Source organism: Perognathus longimembris, chromosome 14 (assembly GCF_023159225.1).
Source record: "Perognathus longimembris pacificus isolate PPM17 chromosome 14, ASM2315922v1, whole genome shotgun sequence".
NCBI lineage: Eukaryota > Metazoa > Chordata > Mammalia > Rodentia > Heteromyidae > Perognathus > Perognathus longimembris.
The window spans coordinates 165,124-189,541 of record NC_063174.1 but is presented as its reverse complement, the minus strand read 5'-3'; the positions used below and the strand labels follow the sequence as shown (position 1 = coordinate 189,541).

At 39.5% G+C, this 24,418-nt stretch overlaps 3 gene segments (V, D, J or C); all 3 read right to left on the bottom strand.

The window, feature by feature from the left end:
* LOC125362953 overlaps positions 1–3,953 on the bottom strand; it is a 436,105-nt gene extending 432,152 nt beyond the window's left edge. Inside the window, 2 exon segments of the C gene segment in view lie at positions 3,411–3,695; positions 3,905–3,953. Coding sequence covers positions 3,411–3,695; positions 3,905–3,953 — 334 coding nt within the window.
* Positions 3,954–11,468: 7,515 nt separating this feature from the next.
* LOC125363588 lies at positions 11,469–15,440 on the bottom strand. The segment is given in 3 exon segments: positions 11,469–11,866; positions 11,984–12,050; positions 15,390–15,440. Coding segments are annotated over 3 exon segments (516 nt in total).
* Positions 15,441–17,562: 2,122 nt separating this feature from the next.
* On the bottom strand, positions 17,563–18,317 carry LOC125362955. The segment is given in 2 exon segments: positions 17,563–17,967; positions 18,126–18,317. Coding segments are annotated over 2 exon segments (447 nt in total).
* Between the last annotated feature and the right edge of the window lie 6,101 nt (positions 18,318–24,418).

Sequence of the window (24,418 nt, the reverse complement as noted above, 5' to 3'; positions counted from 1 at the left end):
TTTTTTCTGACTCTTTAATCTGTCAGTCCCCTAGTTCATCTCTTTGTTTATTGGCTTTTGGAAACAGCAGGATACAAAATCAGCACACCAAAACCAGTAGCCTTTCTGTACATCACCAAGGAACAGAATGAGAGCAAAATTGGGAAATCACACTCATTTACAGCAGCTGAAAAAGATACTACTAGGTACTAGTGGTTTATATCTGTAATCCTAGCTATTTAGGAGGCTGAGATCAGAGGCTCATGGTTTGAACCAGATCCAGCAAGAAAGTTCATGAGGCTTCAATTTACCAGCAAAGGACTGGAAATGAATCCACAGCTCAAACAGTACTGCTCGCCTTGAGTAAATAAGCTCCCCAGACTTGGAGCTCAGGTCCCAGTACCAGGTATGCACACACACAGACACACATACACATACACAGACACACACAGACACACACACACACACACGAGTACTACTAATTGTAGATATAAACTAACCACGGAAGTGAAGGATCTCCAGAATAGAAGTTAGGAAATCATAGTGGTTCAGGACCCCAGACAACTCTTCCACAAACTAGAACATACTAGCTGGTCTGGTAGGCTTTCAATTTTTCTGTTTTGTTATTTGTTTATTTTGTTTTACCGCTTGTTTTGTTATAACTTTTATTTTTTTTTCAAATTTTTATTATCAAACTGATGTACAGAGAGGTTACACTTTCATACGTTAGGCACTGGATACATTTCTTTTACTGTTTGTTATAACTTTTAATTTTGACTTTAGAGTTGATCTCTAAGCCAGGGATACTAGACCAATTCTTCCTGGGAGACACCATGAGGAAGGCCTCAGGGATGTGGATGCAGGAATGATTCATTTAAAAGAACACTTAAACAGGAAGAAGGGTTATTGGGAAGCTGCAGGACCTGGTTTCTGACTGACATTATCAATTATCCTATTCACAGTGGGTAGAATACACCTTTGCTGTGTTACAGGTTGTGATGGTTTCACAACCCAACCAATAAGGTCTTTGAACTCCATCTCCTGGGTTTTGGCCAGAACCAGAAAAGTTCCTGCCTTTATGGGCACTAATTCAAGGGGTGAAATGAAGCTGTTAGTTCATACAGTGAAGTAAAGAGATAGAATTTGAATAAAGTTTTAGGCTAAAATGTATACACTGAATCATTGTATTTCTAAGCAGAAGGTTAGATCTCAGAATCAGAGGGTCTAGTGTTCTCGGATATTCCTATTTTTGTACAGTCTTATTCTTAGCATCTGAGAAAAATATATATGTAGGCAGGAAGGCAACATTGGACAAGATCATGCAAGTCTTCGTGGCCATGGCACCTGTCATTCTGGCCTTAACCCTTTCTTAATTTCAAACAGGCCTGAACCAGGAAAACAAGGTAAGGGAGACTCAATGGCTCTGGACAAATTCTTACCTTAAATATATCTATTTGTAGGCTGTAATTTACTTCACTCAGGTTACTCACAGATGATATGAGGCATTGGAATTCCACTGTGATGTTTCATGCTATTTGTAGTGTTCCTCAGATAGAGAGAATAGGATTGGTGATCGGCAGGGATGGGTTTTCATAGTCTTGGGCTGCTGGAGGTATCACAGTGGGAACAAGAGTAGTTGACATTTTGTTTTTTGGTAAAATAAAAAAGTGAGTTATATAAGACTCATACCAAAAATCTTCCAGGTCACATGAGATTTCTTATTTAGTACTATTAATAAGAACATGATTTGTCATACAGAAAGAGTTAAGATTCCAACAACATGTTTCTCAACAGAAACCTTAAAAACCAAGAGGGCATGGAATGATCTATTGCTATCAACCTAGATTAATCTATGCAGAAAAGCTCTTATTCTGATCTGAATGAGAAATAAAAACTTTCATTAATAACCAAATCAAGAGTAAGTCTTTACTCTCTAGATCAAAGCCCTACCTTTCCTGCCTGTGCTCTTTTACACCCTTTCTCAGAGCTCTTTGTCAAGAAACACAGAATCACTGTGCTCCCATGTTGGCTGGGTCAGGGGCTCTTTCTGGTGGTGGCTGATGCTCCCCACATCTCCTGCTACACTCAGTATATAGCATCAAGGCTCAGGAAAGGAATTCTGAGTCCTACTCAGCTCTTACAGCTGGGACAGCAATTTAGATCCACTCTGATTTATGACCTCTTCCACATGACATTTTTGCTTTAGCACGTTATTTAATCCAGACTTGGTTGCAACTGTGAGTACAGATAGATTTTAAACTTATAATGTTATGATTTATGACCAAAATATCTCCCAAAGTAGATTTTTATTGGTTGCCTAGTCTTAGGTAGATCTGAAGATCACAGTTGAAAGCCAGTCCAGGAAAGATGAGTCAGTAAACCTCTGCAGAAGTAGAGCTATGACTCCAGTAGCAGAGCACTAGGTGTAAGTGAAAAAGCTTCGAGACCGTATACAGGTCCTGTGTTTAAATCCCAGTGCTGGCATAAAACAAAGCAAAGTAGATCATTATGACTCATTTATCTCATTTTCATTTCTGTTTTGCTATTACATTCCTCTTCCAATGAATGAACATCTTGAAAAGCTTAATGGAAAAAAACCAGGCTTGTTAATTACTGAAAGAGAATATCTATCTTCATATTACATTTGCGTTCATACATTAAAGCATTTAAAACCATCGTCATGTAGTAGGACTGTGGTATTAGACTGGATTAGACATCATGATGGATGGACAAAGTAGAGGTACATTTTCGCCTGCCAATCACATCTCAATTTTTTAAAAAAGAAATTAGATAAGTGGGCACCATGTGCACTGGTTATGATAACAGTTTTATAGACGTATATACACCTTCAAACTTGCCAAGCTATATACATTAATTGTGTGTACCTTTTGTATATCCTTAGAAATTTAGAATAGAATTAGAAAATTAGGAAACATTACAATGTGGAATTTTAGACAGACTTCTTTACAGGAGCATGTGAATGTGTACACACAATTTGAGGTTGAATACTTCAGTAAAATGTAGGTATAGCATGAAAGCACTTGTTCCATCCAAATCTTCATTCTGTTGGACCTGCAATGCCCACTTTAGGGGAGCTTTTCACACTCAACTGTTGTGCAGAGTGCTAACCATCTATGGAAATAACTTCACATATGCAAATAGAAATGCACATTACTAATTGAGGCATCAATCTACTCAGACTGTTAACTAAGGTTAACCATGACAGAAAACAGTATTGTGTCTTAAATTTCCCCACAGGCTCACGTGTTTTCACAATGATAAAATAGTGAAACTATCAAACCATGCCTATTTGCTCTTAGCTGCCACGGCATCTAGAGCACAGAATAATCACTCGGTGTTACAGCTCAAGCCTTCCTGGGCCACCGGTAGGTTTGGGTGCAGGCTGCAGGTGTCTGGAGAGCACTGTGCACTCACTGCACAGAGGTAGGTGGCTGAGTCACTGAGCTGGGAGCCTCTGATGTGCAGGGAAAGATAAAGGCTGGCTTTGTTGAGTTGCACTGTGAATCTTCCCTCATCTTTATCACCATTGGAGTATGCAGACACCAGCAGCTCAGGGCCCTTCCCAGAATACTGTCTGTACCATCTGTAGTACTGAGAAGCAGTGTCTCTGTAAGTGCAGTTGAGAGAGGCTGTGGTTCCCACTGGAACACTGAGGGACTCAGGGTGCTGCTCCACCTTCTGTTGGCCGCTCAGCCCTGTGCAGAAAGAGAATGGTCAGATAGAGGACAATGGAGGACAGGGGCTGCTCTCTCTATAGAAATTAATTCTCTTCTATGGGTTTCCCTCCCTCCCTTAATGAAACAGTGAGAACCTTCATGTTTCTCCTTACAGACCTGGGACAGAAAACAGTAGATTAACAACTCCCATCACTGAAATTTATGTTCCCATAGAAATGCCAACTCACATCTCAAGTGAAACCACAGGATCAGTAATAGGACACTCAAGGATCTCATCCTTTCCCAAGGAGGATGAACATGAAAGCTTACAAGAAAGTAAATCTCAGTATTGTGCTTTAGAAAATACAACAGGATCTATCCTCCAACTAGAAGAAGAGTGTCTTTTCCCCACCCCTGCTGCACCAACCAACTCCTCCCCTCCTATCTCACTTAAGAGAATGTCAGGGGTTTCTTCTTGGTCCTTGAATAGACACTGCCCTCCTGTGGTCTCTCAAACAAATATTCAAAATGTAAACTTCTTACATGAAATGTTAAAAGTAAAAAAAAGGTCTCTTAGAGATTTCGGCTATATTTGCTCAGAGTAAATATGGGGGTCATGATGTTTGTGTGTGCATTTTATATTACACTTTTTCTGAATTAAATAGTTACTTTCCAAAGGCTATCATGCACTAAAATATTCACAATGTTTTTATGTGGAATTGTGGGTGTTGTTCTCAGGACTAAGCTGCATTTCACACTGTAGAGATCTTTTTCATATTAATCTAGGCACCGTCAAGTCATTCCTCATCCCTAACTTTTAATAAAATTTCCTGAAATTTAAAAGAATCTTCTCAACACTGGCTCAACATCTCCTTAACAGAAATAGTTCTTGTTCACAGCCTGAGCAACATTTATTTTTGTTTTTACCAGCATATATTAGTTCCACAAAATAATTGGTTTCATTTTGACATGCTCATACATGATATAATGGACTTTGGTTATTATTACTCTAACATTCCTTTCTCCTTCCCTGTTACCTCCTTCTTCCTCCCTAATAGTTCATCTTCTATTTCCATTGCCCTCTGTTTCTCTAGTTTGCACATATTACAGAAAATATTTGTCTTTGTGAATCTAGATTATTTACTTCAACATAACAATCTCTAGATTCACATGTAATCCTAGCAGCAACATGTTTTCACTTTTTATTTTACTTGAATACTACTCCCTTTTCTTCAAATACTACATTTTCTTCATCTATTAGTCCATTGCTGAGCACCTAGGCTGATTCCACAGCTTATCCATTGTAAATAGTGTAACATTAAGCGTGGGTGTGCCAGTATCTCTACTGTATGTTGACTTTGATTCCTCTAAGTATACACTTGGGCTGTTACAGCTCTATCTTCTGAGATCTATCTATCTATCTATCTATCTATCTATCTATCTATCTATCTATCTATCTATGTATCATCTATCTTATCTAGGAAGGTCCATGGTTATTTGGATATTTTGATATATATTATTTTAGGAAATGCCATAGTGATTTTGATGGAAGCTGTATTACTTGTCATGCCTACTGGCAGTACATAGAGTTCTTTCGCTCCTAGACATGTTCACCAACAATTGTTGCTTTTGCTTTATTGATAGTCATTCTGAGTAGGATGATATGGAATCTCAATGTCCTTGTGATTTGAACAACATCTCTAAATGAAACTGGGACTAGAAGTGCTTGGAATCCTTTCCTCCATTAAGTACCTACAGCAGAGCATTTGGAAATGGATACACTCATATTGATTACATAGAAAAACTGGCTCCAATGTGTAGACTATAAACAAAACTATACAGTTCCTTTAATTTATTCAAATTTTCTGATGTTCTCTTTCTTGAATAAAGGACAACAAAACCTGCCACAAAGTTCTCAGGCTCTGTTCATTTTTCTCTCTCTCTGTTTTGCTCCTCAAACTGAATAATGTCAGTTCACTTATGCCCACATTTGAAGATTCTTTCTCATGACTGCTCAAACATGCTGTGGAGACACTCTAGTAAAATCATTTAAGGTCATTTCCTGTGTATAGCAGTTTCTCTGCCCTGATAGAATTCTGGCTTATGTCCTTTAAATCAGTCCTCCAAGGAAATCCAGATGGTCAGAGGCAAGCACTGTGCCTTGAGTGCAAGCCCACTCTACACCAACAACAGAAACTCACACTGTGAATTTGTGCTGCTATTTAAAGACTGTCGGCTATTGATGGAAAGATGGGCAACATCTAAGATAAGTTCTTGTACAAAGTTTTTGTACAAAGTTTGGTTACCTGTCTCTTTTCTCAAATGTTTTCTTGGTATAATACAGTTGTAGCTAGTTGTCAGGCTGGTGTCCACAGTGGTACCCACTGTCTTAATGTTTTCTTTCCTGTTAGATTGCTCTTTTTGTGGGATTTTGGCCGGAGGGAAATAGAATTGTGGGGACTTGGGGGCATGAACTCATTGGCATTTCCAAGTTACAGACTTCTACAGGACCCATTTGGATTATGCAGGCAAGAAAAAAATTCAGGAATTTTATTAGTCTATCATTCGATAAGATTGGCCTCTGTTCTCTATATTTTAGATATTTGTGGGGGGTGGGATGACAGTAGTGAAGCAGAAACTCAGAGTCTGAGAGCTGTCCCTTGTTTTTTTTTTTTTTTTTTTTTTTTTTTTTTTTTTTTTTTGCCAGTCCTGGGGCTTGAACGTGGGTCCTGAGCACTATCCCTGGCTTCTCTTTTTCAAGGCTAGCACTCGGCCACTTGAGCCATAGTGCCTATTCTGACTTTTTCTATGTACAGGGTGCTGAGGAATCGAACCCAGGGCTTCATGTATACAAGGCAAGCACTCTGTTACTAGGCCACATTCCCAGCCCTGTCTCTTAGATTTTTTTTCACTGAAGGTAGGACTCTACCACTTGAGCGAGACATCTACTTCTTGCCTTTTGGTGGTTAATTTGAGAAAAGAGATTCATGGTCTTTCCTGTCCTGGCTGGTTTGGAATCATCATCCTCAGCTCTCAGCATCCTAATTAGGTAGGATTACAGGTGTAAACCACCAGCACCTGGCTGGTTTATGGAATTTAGTTTTCAAATATTTTATGTGCTAGTTTTACATTATGCCCAATATTTTTAGTTGTACTGAACAGCAGCTATAGAGAAAAGTATATGTTCTGTAAATGGAAGGCATGATGCTTCTTTATTTCTACTGACCACAGCCTTAGACCACCATGGGTGGTATGTTCTCCTGGTAGTCACTTCATCAGAATAGTATTAAATCTGGATTCTGGTTGAGGCATCTGGACTCCCTGGTTGGAAGAATATGGCTCTAGTTCCTCCGGATATCTACTAATTATTTCAACTCATTACTATGCTGTCTAATAGCTTGTGATGTTGAACATCATAGTTTCTGTAAATGTCATGAAAATAATGCCTTTGTCCCTTTTGCTTTTTAGGGAAGAAAATGGATGTGACTATAGAAAAGGAAATAGAGAGGATACAATTGTGCAATCGCTTATTTTTGGTTTTTGTTTTTTTTTTGGAGGGGGACAGGAATAAAAGTAACAACCCTGGTTCCCAGCAAATGAAAACCCAAACTGTCAGAAGTAGGAAAGGATGAGAGGTAATTCTGATTGTGTTCTATATCAAGAATGACAGAACATCATAATAGAAGTATATCCTACTGAACCCAAGCAGCAGCTGCAGCTGTCAATCTAACCTGGGTTGTTGTCTCTTCTCCATTCCTTGGGAACAGGAAGCTCATGTGAACATGGCCTCTCCTTTGCTATTCTGCTACTGTACAGACATATGAATCTGTACTAGCTTTTCTCCATTTGATCCTTACAAACACTTGTGTTCCCCATTACATCTGAGTTCAGGGTTAGACTTAGAATATCTTCAGATATTCCAAATGCTCAGTACCATCACTCTACTGGTTCAAAGTGATGTAATGCCAATATTAATACAGCTTAATTTGAATACCAATTAATACAAAACTACCCTTAATATTATGTTGTGTCTACTGAGCCAGGTCCATTGAAACTTCTCAACTGGGAAAGGTATTTGTTTAGGCTTCAGACTGTTTACCATTTAAACAAAACATTAGCAAACCCATCCAAACTCCCTTTCATATGCCACAATGGGAAACACGTAATACATTAGAGATCTGTATTCTGGAGAATTTCCATAATTGCTCAGTTTTTCATCATGGGAGACGTGAGTTTGGTTTAAAAAGATTACTTCTATCTCACTGCTTAAGAGTTATGCACAAATAGCCTTAATTAACTATTGTTGAGATAGCTGAATATATTTCGTCCAGATTAAGCAGATTGGCAAGTGAAGCAGCACACTAGGAAGAAATATTTTTAGAACCAACCACTGTGCAGGGCCAGGAGTGGGTATTGTTGAAGCTTGTCCACCATGATTCTCTCTCTCTCTGATATAAACAGCAATGTTTCTTCCTGCTTCTAGTAAATAGGGAAGCATGAAGCTTCGTGCCTCAGCTGTGACTAAGTACCATGGCAGCCATATATCCACCTGTACAAATCACAACCTCTGTGAGCATAATGGAAGGAAAAGGGGGACCGAGGCAAAAATACAAGTACTTATACTATTTTCTTTGTCAAGAATAAGTTCTTCATCTTTGATCCAGGAGTTTTCTATCTTTAATGCAAATACCACTGTAGTTATAACCAAAAAAAAAAACCCACCACACATTTGCTTGAAAACAAAATCTAAGAGCTGAAAAACTCCTTCACAACCATAATAAAGTCTTCAATTGCTTATGCAAAAAAATCTATGTTTCCCCAAACTAGGTAGACCTTTTCAATGACGCAAGCACTCTACCACTAGGCCATATTCCCTTTTCTAAAAGATTTAATATGCAGCCCTTCATAGCAACCAATTATCACCTCTGATAAAATGAATAAGCATTTCTTATCTATTTTAGTGACATGAAGACTCATCTGCCATATTAGTGCTATACACTAAGATGACTATAATCTCCTGAGATGCCTAAGACCTGCTGCATTCACAGTAGGAATAGGAGACTTGGTAACAGTCCACTGACCACAATCATGACCTTTAACCCTTTATAGTCTAATCATTTATAATAATTACTTCGAGGGATAATACTTGCATTCGTTTCTGGAACAGAATAAATCTTGGACAAATACTTACAACTACTTTACTTGAAACTACTCATATTTTCTCATACCTTGTAGTTATTTTAAAAAGTATTATTTAAGTATGCTCATTAAATAATTTCTATAATTATGGACAATTAGATACAGAATAAAGGGGATAAATTTAAATTACATATCTATGCAAATAAAAAGTTAATAATTAGAAAGTATGCCCTTAATGCTTTTTTTCTTTGTCACGGAGATACCTAAATATAATGTGGAAAGAAATGAGCACATTAATATATACCAGATACATATAAAATTCTTCCAGGGTAGATAGTTGGTAAAACTTGGCTTCCCTTACAGACAGCCTGAATCTCAACGAGTTTGTCCTTAGAGGAAGGAGGGACAGTGGACAGAACCTGTCTGCAACAGGACCAAGACCAAGGTATTTACACTAAGAAATGAAATAGTAACAAAAGGAAAGTCAATCCATCTTAAATTCATATTCTTCACCCAAGAAATATGGCATGTTATCCTGCAACTTTTGAGTTAATATTATAAAGGAAACTCCCTTAATCAATACAAAAGACTTCTCCCTCCCATAATCAATACAAAAGACTTCTTCCTCCCACCAGCAAGGCCAGGCTGAAAACTGCAGAGCTGAGATTCAGGCTTCTGGTGTTTGGGGAACTCTGGTGTTTGGGGGAACACTGAGATCCTCCTCCTCCTCCTCCTCCTCCTCCTCCTCCTCCTCCTCCTCCTCCTCCTCCTCCTCCTCCTCCTCCTCCTCCTCCCCCTCCCCCTCCCCCTCCCCCTCCCCGTCCCCCTCCCCCTCCAGTAAACTTGAAAAATACAGACATATGAGGACTTATTGTAAGACTGAGATTTAATATACAATGTAGTTGGAAGGGAATGGAATGATATATAATATTCAGAATCTAAAGAGAGCTATATAATTTACTTTTAAAGGACACAGTAGGTATTCAGAAAAGAATTACTAAAGCTGAAGAGGATGAGTTTTTTTTTTTTTTGCCAGTCCTGGGGCTTGAACTCAGGCCCTAGCTTCTTTTTGTTCAAGGCTAACACTCCACCACGTGAGCCACAGTGCCACTTCCAGCTTTTCCCGTTTATATGGTTCTGAGGACTCAAACCCTGGGCTTCATGCATGCAAGGCACGTACTCTACTGCTAAGCCACATTCTTAGCCTCAAGAAGATGAGATTTCATGTGTCCACTTGGATATGCCTCTGCATCCAGGTCCTCTCCTGAGGTTTCCTTTTAGAAAATGAATACTTCAACCAGTATGTTTTGAATGAAATATATTTTCCCTATAATGTGCATGGAACTCAATCAATCAGTGTGAGTTTTAAGAGAGAAAGGAGGCAGTTCTGCTTCCATATGGATGCAGACTTTAAATTTGAACTGAAAAGTCACTCTTCTGTGAGTGTGGAGCCTAGCAGCCCACTCAAGAAATTGGACTTACAAGTTGCACAATTGCATGAAGCATTCATCAAAATAAATGTATAGAGAGATAGACTAAGCAATGAATAGACTCATAGCACTAGGAATACACAGTCGATCCATGGGTACAGATATAAAAGACACAATTCTGCACTCATAGCCTTGGCCTTACACTTCATAGGCATATGCTCTTTCAAGTTCTTACTATCTCAAGTTTTTACTTAAAAATTTTTTTCACTCTGAGGTTTGAATTCAGGGGCTTGAATGTGGTAGGCGTGTGCTCTACCAAGTGAGTGATTTCCCCAGACAATTCATACTTGAGTTATCTTTATATTTCTTTCTCTTTTTCCTAGAGCGAAGCTCATACTACAACAATGGGCAGTACCTACCCGTCATGCATAGTGAGGCCACAGACCTGCATCACCACACACTGCTTGAGATCGACTCTCATTGAAATTTACTCCAACTGATCTTGAAATTCACTCCACAGAAGTGGCATGATAGATATTTGCCACCATGTCTGACCCTTTGCTATCTTTTAAGTATGCTTTATGGTAATTAAGGTTGATATGTGTGCTTAAACCTTCCACTGGTTGTTAACTACCTTGCTTATGTGCTGGAAGAGGGCCAGCTGATCTGTGGAACTGGCCAGGGACACTCATCACTGTGACTTTATTTCTGCAATCATGTGTTTCCTTCCTTCCTTTCTTTTGGGCATCATCATTATGTCTTCCTGATTCATTAATCATGTAACCTTTCTTCCACATGACGGTAGTCTTTTTTATTTCGTAAAGAGGATTTCTTCCTCATTCATTCCCTTCTCCTTTCTTTTTCTAAGAAGAGTTTGGAGTACGGAAAGCGCAGTGGCCCTCCTATGATCTAGCCTTCCATACACTGTTATTTGGCTATCATGCAGATTCCACCTTTTTTGTTACAAATGGCCCCCTAAAACTGTAATAGGACAGAGAAATGTGGACCACGGCGACCTGGGGCAAGATGTGGGGCTGGTCTTTGCAAGAATGAGAACTGAGACTGCTTTAATTTTACGTGCTTCACCTTGGTGTTTCCTTGGACCAGGATAAGAGCCTACTTGTGTCAGATCCTGTTTCAGATCCATTAATGAACAGCTGAGCATGGTGATGTTCACTTCCCATTCTTCTGCTCTAACATTTGAATTATTTTACATCAGCAGAGAAAGTGAGGGGTGCCAACCTCAGAGTGTGCTGAAACCACAGAGATCCCAGAACAGGAGCTCAGCAGCCAGGCCCCTACTGCAGCTCAGTTTGTGCTCAGCTCCCCGTGTGGTTTCTGTCACTGTGTCACCCAGAGCACAGTAGTACACAGCGGAATCAGACACTAGGACTTTGGCTTTCTTCAAGTGGAAGGAGGTGGCTTCTTTATCATACATGGCTTCAAATCCTTTGTGGCTTCCCATCTCATTGGCCTTGGTGACTTTAATAAGGAGCTGGGGACCTTCTCCAGGGTACTGGACATACCAGAAGAGAGTGGGGTACGTTGTGGTTGTATACGTGCAGTTTATGGTCATGAAAGCCCCTTCTGACACAGTCACATGGCCTTGCTTCTGGATCACAGAATCTCCGCAAGCCTTTCCTAGGAGAAAAGGAGAACTGTGATATTTGGGAATTAAACTCTTAACTATATTTATGTTTAAAGTTTTGTTGAATTTATAGAAGAAATGATCCAAATTTTAAAGTTGATTTTACTTACCAAATATTAAGAATATCACAGTCACTAAGCCTGGAGAAAGTCTCATCTTTAGAATATCACCACTGTTCTTGAGTGGTCACAGGAAGAAATGTTGAAGTGATGTAGAATTGTCAAGCCTCAACCTCCAGCTCACACAGGAAATGAGCTTGTGTTAGGAGGCTGCTCCCTCTGGTGGACAGGGACTGAACTGGGGTGAAGGTTTTCCTGGTTTTATCCTAGTCAGAAGTAGGTCCTCCTCCCTGACCTCGTTTTTAAGTCTTAAGTCAGTCTTCAAGTGTTCTCTGTCAATCTGTGGTACAGAAATGATGATTTTAGGTCTTTAGACACGAATGTACTTTAGAAGACTAACACTGTGTGTGTGTTTGTGTGTGTGTGTGTGTGTGTGTGTGTGTGTGTGTGTGTGTGTGTGTGTGTGTGTAGCTGAGACGATATATCAGTTGCCTCAGAATTTTTTTTTTTTTTTTGGCCAGTCCTGGGGCTTGAACTCAGGCCTGAACACTGTCCCTGGCTTCTTTTTTGCTCAAGGCTAGCACTCTGCCACTTGAGCCACAGAACCACTTCTGGCCTTTTCTCTATATATGTGAGGAATAGAACCCAGGGCTTCATGGATACAGGCAAGCACTCTTGTCATTAGGCCCTATCTCCAGCCCCTTCCTCAGACATTTTAACACAAGCCTTAATATCCTCATATGATCATTGTGAGCCACCATGCTTACCACTGTGATATCTTAGAAGTGTTTTTCTTGAAGTCATATTAAGTGATAAGAGGCCAAGTTAGTATTGAATGAATCTCAGTTTTCAGCACTTTTTCCCAACACAGAGAACAGCGAATGACATCCTAGGTGCCGAATGCATATTTGTTAAATGAAATAAAAAGTTGAATGGGTAGTTTTTGGTTGAAACACCACTCATGAAAGATGATATTTCCTCTGTTTTAAAATAGTTTCAAATCATAAGGATTTAAAAAATCTATTATATCACTTTTCTGGAGAAAATTCATAATATCAAAATAACCACTCAGATATTCCTGAATATCTTAGCATTGAAAAGTGAGAGTGTGTAACACGGTGTGGAATATGCCATAATTTAAGCTGCTGAGTCTCTATGGGATGGTTTGACATCAGCATCTTTTTCCCCCACAATTTCATTGGCTACAGGATCAGGTGACAAGCTGTGAGTATTGCAAGGGAGTTTGATTCTGAAGGATGGTTTTAGTGTGAATGGAAGCCAAGCCTAGACTGTTTCCTAGGGTTCACTTTATCTGAATCTATTTAATAAATTCTTAGGATAAGTAAATTCTTAAGACAAGGAAAGTAAATTCTTAGACAAAGATTTAAGTAAACAATTCAGGCCTAGACAGCATTAGGTCCACAAATCCCTTTCCTGTCCTCTACCTTCCAATCACATTGCCCCAACATAACATAGAACTATACTACATAGAAAATGTAAGAAGGAGACAGTTGTTTATTTGAGGATATGTTTGGGAGAAACCTATGTTTTTGAGTTCTAAGTATATTTTAGATATGAGGCCCTTGACTGTTGTATGGCTAGTGAAGATCATCTCCCAAACTGTGGGCTTTCTATTTATCTTGCAAGCTATGTCCTTTGCCATGCAGAAGCTCTGCAGTTTCATGCAAGCCAATTTGTTCAACCTTTTTTGAATTTTTGTGTTTCTGGGCCTTTAGTAAAAAAGTTTTACCTGGGCAAAGGAGCCCAAGTGTTTCTCCTTTTCCTTCCTGTAATGTTTTCAGGGCATCTTCTTTAACCTCAAGATCTTTGACCCATTTACAATTGATTCTGGTGCACAGTGTTATATAATGCTCTAACTGTAGTTTTCTACAAGTGTCTAACTAGTTTCATCAGTACCATTTGTTGAAGAGGCTGTCTTTCTTCCATCCTATTTTTTTAGCTCTTTTATCAAAGATTAAGTGGCCATAGGTCTGTGGATTCATTTCTGGGTCCTCAGTTCTATTCCACTGGTCCTCAGACCTGTTCTTGTGGCAGTACCAAGCTGTTTTTATTACTAAGCCTTGTAATACAGCTTGAAGTTTGGTATTGTAATTCCTCCAGCACTGTTCTCCCTGCTTAGGATTGTTTTTGCTATCGGGGGTCTTTTATTGTTCCATATAAAGTTTTGAATTGATTCCTCTTTCATGAAAGAATGGTGTTGGGAAATTGATGGGTATTGCATTGAATTTGTACATAGCCTTTGGCAATATTGCCATTTCCACAATACTGCTCATCTCTTCCAACTCTACCCATCCCCTCACATTACAGAGTTCCATTGAATGTTATGTCTATACTTGCCCACCTTCCTTTCACCAACGTCTGCTCCACCTTCCTTCAACATCACCCTCTTACTTTGGACAACACAAGTTCTAGTGTTCACTTTAATACACAATAACCTAATTGTTTGAAGGGCCTACACTATTGCAATCTTTCCCTGCACATACATTAGTTATTTGTGCATGTATGCATATGACCCTGTGTATGTTTATGTATATATTTATAATTGAATTATAACTTTTACATATGTGGTGAAACAAGAATCTTTTTTTTCAAGTTTTTATTATCAAACTGATGTACAGAGAGGTTATAGTTTCATAAGTTAGGCATTGGATACATTTCTTGTACAGTTTGTTACCTTGTCCCTCATACCCCCCCCTCCCTTTTACCCTTCCCCCCCTGAGGTGTTCAGTGAAACAAGAATCTTGTGGTTTCTCTGAACCTGAGTTATTCCATTTAACAATTTTTTCAAAGTCTGTTTATTTCCACGCAATGATGTAAGGATTAACCCACTCAGTTTTGTAAGGTTCATCAAAAGGAAATTGGTGTGACCTACTCATAATCTCAGTCCTTACACCTGTAATATGATTGGGAAGGGGTAATACTAACAAATACTACAGGTCATTGAACAGAAGGACAACCTAAGATACAACACTTTGATGTCCTAACACCTATATTGCTTCTTAAAGTAGAAATCAATCATTTTATCAACATAGAACAAAGCTGGTTTTCAACCTACCTATGGACACAGTAATATTCCAACTCATTTCCAATATCTGTTCACTTGCCGGTCTTGGACCAAACTTCAGAAAAATATTAACCTCTATTTGCTAAGGATTTCATAATGAAGTCCTCAGATATTTAATCCCGTCAAAAAGTTTCCATTCTGTCTTTCATTTTGACAGCCCACTCTGGTCATAAAGGCTGGATTAGAGACCAGAATCTGCTCTTTAGGTTTCAACTCTGAATATTTTGCTTCAACTGGCACCTATATGATCCGCAACAAGCTAGTATATCTTTGCCCCGAGACTAGCATAATTAATTGTGAGAAACACCTATTCTGTGAACATTAACAATAAGGCCGTACTCATTTAAAAGGTAGATATTCTCAACCACTTACCCATATATGAAGAAGCATATGTCTGTGGACACTGCTTTCATTACCCGTCATCTGCTGAATATATAGAAACAACAGCTAGAGCATTCAAAAGGTAATAACAAATAGGCTTTGATGACTAATCCTGTGACCATAGCTATTTGGGATGCTAAAATGGAAAGGATCACAGACCCAGGCAGCCCAAACAGTATGCTGGGCACTATCACTAAACATCCAGTACAAAAAAGTGTTACAGGTGTGGGTGAAGATAGAGCCACCTGCCTGTTAACCTTTGTTTACATCCCAGTAACATTCCCAGTTCACACCTGGTTGAGCTCACAATGAATCTGTGGTTCTGTGGCCTTGCATTTCTCTACTGCAGAAAGCCATTATGTTAAATTGTGAGATGATTACCTATGGTCCTATGTAAATCCCAAACCATATACATTCCATTCTTTCGTAAACTTAACCGCGTGAAAAATCATGCTATTCATTATGTTTTATCAAGATTTCAAAAAATCACTGTCCTGGGCTTTCCTTAATCGCATTTCATTTGACTTAAACCTGAATGACTAGGCATTCTGGAAACTATTCTGCAGAAAGTCTCCTTTGAACCCAGTCAAATGACCTCACTGGGTGCTTTTCACTAAAAGTTTACCTTGTAAAGTACAAGGAATTTACTTTGATTGCATTTTGAGAGTTAGTGTGTCATAATTCATTCCTAAATGACAGAAATTCAAAAGGTATTTGTTTAGTTAACAGTTCTCCAGAAACCTCCAAAGCAGACTTCGCCACAGAAAATGAGTACTCAGACCAAGGCATGATGGCTCACACCTATAGTATCAGTCCTAGGAGGTAAATGGAGGATTTTAGTCTGAGTTTAGTCTAAGCAAAAAAACACCAGACCTTTTATGGAAAACAAACTGGTGCAAAAAGATGAAGGTGTGATTGAAGTTGTGGAGTGCTTAGCGAGCAAGCATGTGGTCCTGAGTTTAAGACCAGAACTGCCAAAAGGAAAAAAGACATGAGAGCTGGCCCAGGATCCATGGACCAAGCCTATATTTTCATGAAGTAGACATTGTCCCAACAGAATTATGTACACGATTAGAACCATCGACTTCCATATCCTTCACAGTCCCTTATTTTCTCCTTTTAGGGTTATTCTGTCATCAGGATAACAGAATCATATGTTTCTATTTATGGACTTTAATTTTTTTTTTTTTTTGGCCAGTCCTGGGCCTTGGACTCAGGGCCTGAGCACTGTCCCTGGCTTCTTCCCGCTCAAGGCTAGCACTCTGCCACTTGAGCCACAGCGCCGCTTCTGGCCGTTTTCTGTATATGTGGTGCTGGGGAATCGAACCTAGGGCCTCGTGTATCCGAGGCAGGCACTCTTGCCACTAGGCTATATCCCCAGCCCTATTTATGGACTTTACTTAGAAATAGACCTTGGTATAGACTTTACTTGAGTCATAGATCACAACCGGCATCTTTCACAACCACTGCCGTGCAACAAAGTGAAAAATTTGTTCCTTTTCTCATTCAATGCCACTGCTTGGAAATTCCAAATAAGTAACCGGTCCCAACTAAAATAAACCAAGTAAATTTCAATCAATAAAATCACCCTTGTATATGTCATAAAAATCTATTGATAAAAATTTAAGCTGGAGCTGGACAATTAAAATTATATGGAACAGAATTCAAACTGAATTTATAAATTATATAATCCTCAACTCTATTAAACAGTTGCTATGCTTTTGTGGAACTGAATATATGAAATTATGTAGTATATTAGAATTCAATATTCAGGAACAGAAATGCACAAAACATATTTGTTGTTCTTTACAATAACTTAAAAACAAAAGTTAGTGGTAGAGTGCTTGCCTTTCATACCTGAAGCTCGGGGTTCAATTCAGCACCTCATACACAGAAAAAGCCGGAAAGGGGGCTGTGGCTTGAGTGGTAGAAGCACTAGCCTTGAGCAAAAGAAGCTCAGGGACAATGCCCAGGCCCTGAGCTCAAGCCCCATGACTGGGGATATATATATATTTATATATATATATATAATAAATATAGAAACATATAATATGTATCATAAAAAATAGAAAAACAATCTTTTCATAAATAATCACCCTACAGAATGTTCTCAACGGCCAGGGTCTCCTTCAATCTAATCTTATTATACATCCTCAATTTCTGTGTGTTTGCTGCTACTTTAAAACAGACAACAGGCAAATACTGTGCTGGAAGATACATGGCAGAGAAAGGGGTGGCAGGTTTGAGGACAGGCTGCAGGTGCCTGGAGAGCAATGTGCACTTGCTGCACAGAGGTAGACAGCCGAGTCCCCAGGCCGTGTGTCTTTGATGTGCAGGGAGAGGTGTTTGTCATTCTTCTGCAATAGGACAAGGAGTTTTCCATTTTCATTTCTGTCCCTATTTGAACGAATGTCTAGAATGCGCTGGGGACCTTGTCCTGGTTCTTGCTTGTACCAAATGAAGTAGTCTAAGGCACTGTTTGAGTAAGTACAGTTGATGACACAGCTGTCTCCCTCCTGCACACTCAGGACAGAAGGACTCTGCTCCACCTTCTCTCCTCTGCTCAGCACTATGTGGAGAGAAGGACAGAAAGGAGACAGTTGTCAGGTTAGTATTCTTCACAATGGTCTTTTCCTGCAGGCAGTATAACCAGTCTACAGTAACGGATCTTCTCCTGGCTAAGGAAATCCTCTAGTATATTCTTTCCCCACTAAATCCTCAACTCACAGTGCAGCCACAGCCACAGGAGCAGGAATAAATCACGAATCAATCTCTTCATTTTTCCTTCCCCAGGAGGATCAGTTGAAGCCTTATGATGTCTAGTCTGGACAGTCACTTCTGTTACCAAGTTGTCTCCTTTTCTCTCTTTCAGTTACTGTGGTATCTTGAGATGTCTACACAGCCAATAAGAACAAGATTTTCTTTGCCCCTGGCTTATTCATTCAGAATCCACTGTAAAGAACCATCTGCTTATTGGGTATTGGCTGAGTTTTGCTGCCACCTTGGGGTCACACCCATAACTACTTTACTATGGTTAAACGTTCACTTAACTGTGTGAACTAAAAAACACAAAGAGCAATAAGCTAAATAAAATGTGTCTTGATTACTTTGTATATTGATATTTTGTCACTATTGAGTCACATTTTGGTAGTACTAACGTTTGAACTCAAGGCCTCACACTTCCTCCACTGCAATGTGTGGTTGATTTCTTTTTTTTAATTTTCCCATCAAAAATTGAAGAAGTACTTTAAACTTATAAGTTTATAGAATTTCCTCTGTTTTTTTTTTTTGGTCAAAAGCTTTTCCCATCTACTTTAATGTCTTTGTCTTGATATTTTCTGATTACTTTTATAATAATAATTTTAGGGAAACCTAAATATTGTCTATGGCTGCAAAAAGAAATCAATCCTAAAGAATGAGACAAAATCAATAATTTCAGAAAAAAAAATAGATGACCTCATTTCAGGAAGTGATTTTATGCTTAGAGTCCCAGGAGTGGTGGAAAGTGAATCTAACACCTCATTCATGATTCACAGACTTAAAGATTTTAGAATAGCTGTGATGAGGAACCTCAGACACAACTCAGTTTAGAATTCATGTGCACACACGCATATACATACATACATACAATGTATAGAAAAGTATCTGTAAATATTCATGAGGTATGTATGTATTACGTGTGTGCAAAATTTCCCTTTCAAAGGCTCTTTTTCTCCCTACCATGTCCTATATAATGGAATTCTCAAATCAATCACCAGGCAATATTTCCTCTGTTTAAAGAGGATAGTTTAGGTCAATGTCATCCCATTGAGTTATGGCATCCAGGAAAGGATCTTCTTAACAATTTCATAGACTGTCAGTTGCAAGAAGCCAATACACACCTTCACCTCAGCTTCCATTACCATTTGACTGGCAATGTTTGAGTGAGGTTTGTTATGTTGCTTTCCTTCCTTTAGAGGACATCCATTGGGATAATGAATATGCATTTTTACTTTTTGAAAAGTCCTTCGAAATCATTGTGTGGGGAGGACAGCACCATCCCCCTTGGCTCACTCTCCAGCAGCTACTAGAATATCTAAAGCTCACCCAAGTCTCCTTTCTTGCCCATTGTGCCCCACATTTACACAAACTGGAACTCCACCCTGAAAGCTCAAGGGACCAAGATTGTTTCACATTTAAACAGCAGAGCCTTGTTTGGGGGATTTCATTGTAAGAGTCTCTCCTCACTCAGCAAATGGACCAGCAAGAATGAGGCAGGAAGAAAATTCTTAGGCGAAAGTGAGGTAATGGAATTTCTTTCTATGTACCCCCATTTACTAGCTAAGTGATTCATGCTGGCATCTTGCATTTACTTCCTTTTTACCATTGTAAACTGAGCATTGAGCAAAGATCTGACCTTTTCTAACTGAGGTGCTAGGAGCTGGCAAGGTGTGAGCAAGGGCTCCACCACCTTCCACTCCAACCCTCAGGGCTGCAAGTACTTGCCCTTTTGTTTGGGGAAATGTTTCTTTCAGCTTCTGGGCCCGGGGGCTTATCACAAGGAGCCTGGTGGACAAAGATTGATTGAAAGAGAATCAGAAAGGATGCATCCTGTCTGCACTTTTTTGGCAAAGTTGTTTCTAGGACAATATTATGCAAGCATGTGACAAATATAGAAAATGTATGTAGCTAAGGCTTTTGCTAGAATGAAGAATCGTGCCATTAGCCTTCTCTTAGTCTCTTTCATTATCATCCCCTTGCTCCTTGGAGCCCTTGCTTGTGCTAAGACTGGACCATGGGATCTCACCATCTTTTTTTTTTTTTTTTTGGCCAGTCCTGGGCCTTGGACTCAGGGCCTGAGCACTGTCCCTGGCTTCTTCCCGCTCAAGGCTAGCACTCTGCCACTTGAGCCACAGTGCCGCTTCTGGCCGTTTTCTGTATATGTGGTGCTGGGGAATCGAACCTAGAGCCTCGTGTATCTGAGGCAGGCACTCTTGCCACTAGGCTATATCCCCAGCCCTCACCATCTTTTATTCTGTTCATTAGAGAGGAAGGCTTATTGAGGGCTGTATGGAGTGGTATAATGACTGCATGATATTGCACTGCTTCATGAACGTCCAACATCTTTTCCTGTTCATCTATGAGCCAGTGTGTGAGAGACGTCTCTAACCAGATTTTAGGTTTCTTCAGAAGCAGGGACCAGTATTTGAGATGGGGTGTTTCCTGGTTCTGTCTTTCTCTAATGTAAATAATTGGTGATGTGGATCACTAAACAGTAGAAAAATGAAATAAAATAGAACCTTGCAGAAATGGAGGGACATAAGGTGAACTAATGCAGCACTAATTCAGACACTATCTTGGAAATGTACTATACAGCTTGGAGGGTAGGGAGGGTAGGAGGGAAAATATTGGGAGAAAATGAGGGAGGGGTGACACTGTTCAAAAAGAAATATACTCCTTATGTGACTTATGTAAGTGTAACCCCTCTGTGTATCACCTTTAAAACAATTTTTTAAAATAGATCTCTACTAAGTAATAACGGTCATTATAACTGGTGACATATAGGTGAACTGTACCGTCTGAGCATGGGTTAACAGAATGCTCCTTTGTGATGATATATTTATCTTATTGGTATATCCAAATTACAGCAGGCCCTTGAACTCTGCAGGTCTACGGTTTCAAACAGATTGCCACAGTGGAAAAGCATAAATTTCAGGATGCATGGAGTTCAGCATTGTGTTGTAGATTCTTGGTTCATCTTTTTCAGAATGCTGCCATGACCTTTGCCTTGTTTTAGGGCACTATTTGAACACAGGAAGCAGACATTCACAAACTGAAGGTCATGGCAACACTGAGCAGATCACACAGTGAGTGTGAGAGGTTATGTCTCTTGGGACTGAGAACTTTTTGCATTACGTATGTTTGGGTATTTGGAATGTTCAGTTCTAAAGTTTCTTTTGTATTTTTTAGGTAAACAGTTCTATGCTGCTTGCTCAAAACACTGTGCAGTAAGTGTACCTTGCACACACCCAGTCACTCTCTCACACACTCATTCACTCAGCTTGGAGATGCTAGCAGAGGCGATTTATTAATATAGTAAGCCAAAGCATGTTATTAAGTACTTTGAGGGATTCTTAATTAAATTACTCTCATTGGAAGTGTATCTTCTAAATGTCAGTTTCTAACAGAATTGGCTACAAAGTTCATGGACTCGGTGCAAAATGAAATTTGGGGCCCTTATTCAGGAAGCAGAGAATGTGTCTCTAAGTAAAAGAAGAATAACAATCCTTACAAAGCATTGCATTATAAAACACAATAATATTTATGTTGACTCATAAGTAACAAAACATGCAGCATGCAAAATAATAGTATTGGGAATATGTATAAGATAGCATTGCTTTTTTGAAAATAAGTGGATGATTTAATTATAAAAATTTTCTGGCTTGCATTTCTGTAATTTGATGCATAAGGTTTTCACAAAAAAAGGGTTTTTATCTGCAGTTCATGTTAAGATCTTTCTAAAGTGAATTTATTGGTTTGCAAGCAATGGCACACACCATTCAAGAGGCTGATATCTAACCGTCATGGTTCAAAGCCAACTGGGGCAGGAAAGCCTATGAGACTGTGACTGCCAATGAACCACCCAGATGTCAGAGGTGGACTTCAGGCGAGATGGTGGCATCGTCACAAGTAAACTCCCTAGGTATCTCTAACCAAACAGAGAATTAGTGTCTCTGCACACACCTTACCTCAAGAGATCCACACCAGTAAAACTTTAAAAAGATAGAGACTCATTCTAATACAGAAGAAATCTCACCACAGAAACGCAGAAGCACAGCAAAGAGTGAAGATTTCAGAGACAGCGTGTAAGCCCCTCCATCCTCCTGGGGCTGCATGGGGAGATGGAGAGCACACCAATCGAGCTTCAAACAGAGGACCACCTTAACACTGAAGAAAACACAGTGCACCATGGGGACTATGGGAATTCAAGAAGGGAAATTAGCAAAGATCTCAAAATCAGCATGCCGACCCCTATGGAGAGGCTGCTGCTGCTGCCCTGCTGTGTGGAGAAAGAGAGGGGCACATGACCCATCACACCACCTGGGGAAACAACCAGCAAGAGGAGTTTGGAGACCTCCACATCCAGACACAGAGGCCCCTCACCAAGACTTTGCTGGCCAGCTCAACACAAAGGCCTAATGCCTGTGTGCACCTGATCATATAAAATAATATTTATAGAAATGAACTCCAGGACAGAGAAATGAGGTTTTGTCCTTCATTGTTGTTTTTGTTTTATTTTCTGTTTGCCTTGTTTGTACATGTATCTGTTTTGGGAAGATAAGGGAGAACACAAAGTGGAAGGGGGAAGGGTGAACAAACGCAGCAGTGGTACTCACTGGACACTATGTTGAAAAGGAACTAGACAACTTGTGGTCAGAGATGGGAGGGAAAACCTGGGAGAGAGTGAGGGATGGAGTAACATTGTCCAAAAAGAAATGTACTAATTACCTGCCTAACATAACTGTAATCCCTCTGTACAGCACCTTTATAATAAAAATAAGAAAATCTGAAATCAAGTCATAATAGGGTGTTGATAGAGCCCAAAAGAAAAGGACAAATGGATAGTATACATGTAAATATATATATATATATATGTATATGCCATTCCTGGGACTTGGGAATCAGGGCCTGAGTACTGTCCTGAGCTTCTTTTTGCTCACTGTTCCTCTTGAGCCAAAGCGCCACTTCCAGCTTTTTCTGTTTATGTGATGTTGAGGAATTGAATCCAGGGCTTCATGCATGTTAGGCAAGCACTCTACCGCTAAGCCACATTCCCAGCTAGACATTAAAAATGTATATGTGTGTATGCATAATGACGTTATATCAAGTTACCAAAAGGTATCATTTATATTCTAGCATGGACTACAAGGCTGACTCACAGGTCCTTTGTGGGACTCAGATCCAGTCCTCCTAACTAGAACCATAGCTTCTCAGGGAAATCACATTCACTCTATATTCCTCAGTATCTTCCTGTGCAAAGTGGTGAAATAGTGTCAGTGCTTAAGTCATGTACATAATAGCCTACAGTTCTAACACTTGATGACAGTGTATCTGCATATATACATATATGTATATATACACACACAAATGTGTGTACCAGTGTAGATACATATATATGTGTATGTGTGTACATCAGTATATCCCCTATGGATCTATGTCAGAAAAAAATCTGAATGAAAAGTATGCATGATTGTGTGTATAATGTTCACATTTTTCTAGCAATATTAAAAATATAGCTATAATGAACTGAAATACTAGGTCAAATATATTGTATATATTATGTATGTATTGTATGTAATGTATATATTGCTGGGCTTTGGAGTTCTGAGGATAGTGGTTCGAAGCAAGCCCAGGTAAGGAAACCACAGGAGATACTTATGTCCAATTAACCATCAGAAAACTGGAAGTGGTGCTATGGCTCAAGTGGAAGAGTAAAAAATCTGAGACACAATTCCCAGGTCCTGAGATCATATCCCATGACTGACAACAAATTCCCAACATCCTCCCCACTTCTTCCATTCAGCTCTTGTGCTACAGCTTGAAGTCAGAACCTGACTTCAAGTCCCTTAATTTATCTGCTCAAGGCTAGCCCTACACCACTGGAACTAGAGCTTCACTTCTGGCTCTTTCGTGGTTAATTGAAGGTGAGTCTCATGAACTTTCCTACCCTGACTGGCTTCAAACAGTGATGTTTAGATCTCAGCCTCTTGGATGACAAGGATTATAGATACGAATCACTGAGTCCTGACTAATCAACTATTTTTAAAATATTTGTTCCATAACAGTAATTCCTGTGTAATTCATGCAGTCTGCCATGAGACCTGTTTTCCCAATACTTTGAGTCACTGGTTCCATAAGGGTTTTTTTCCTACAAAATAATCTCTGGGCAGTAAATGAAACAAAGCAAGTGAAACCAAGTCCTGATATCAGAAGAGATGACAGGGGTTCTAGGTGCATCAGGAACCAACAGTAGGGGGATG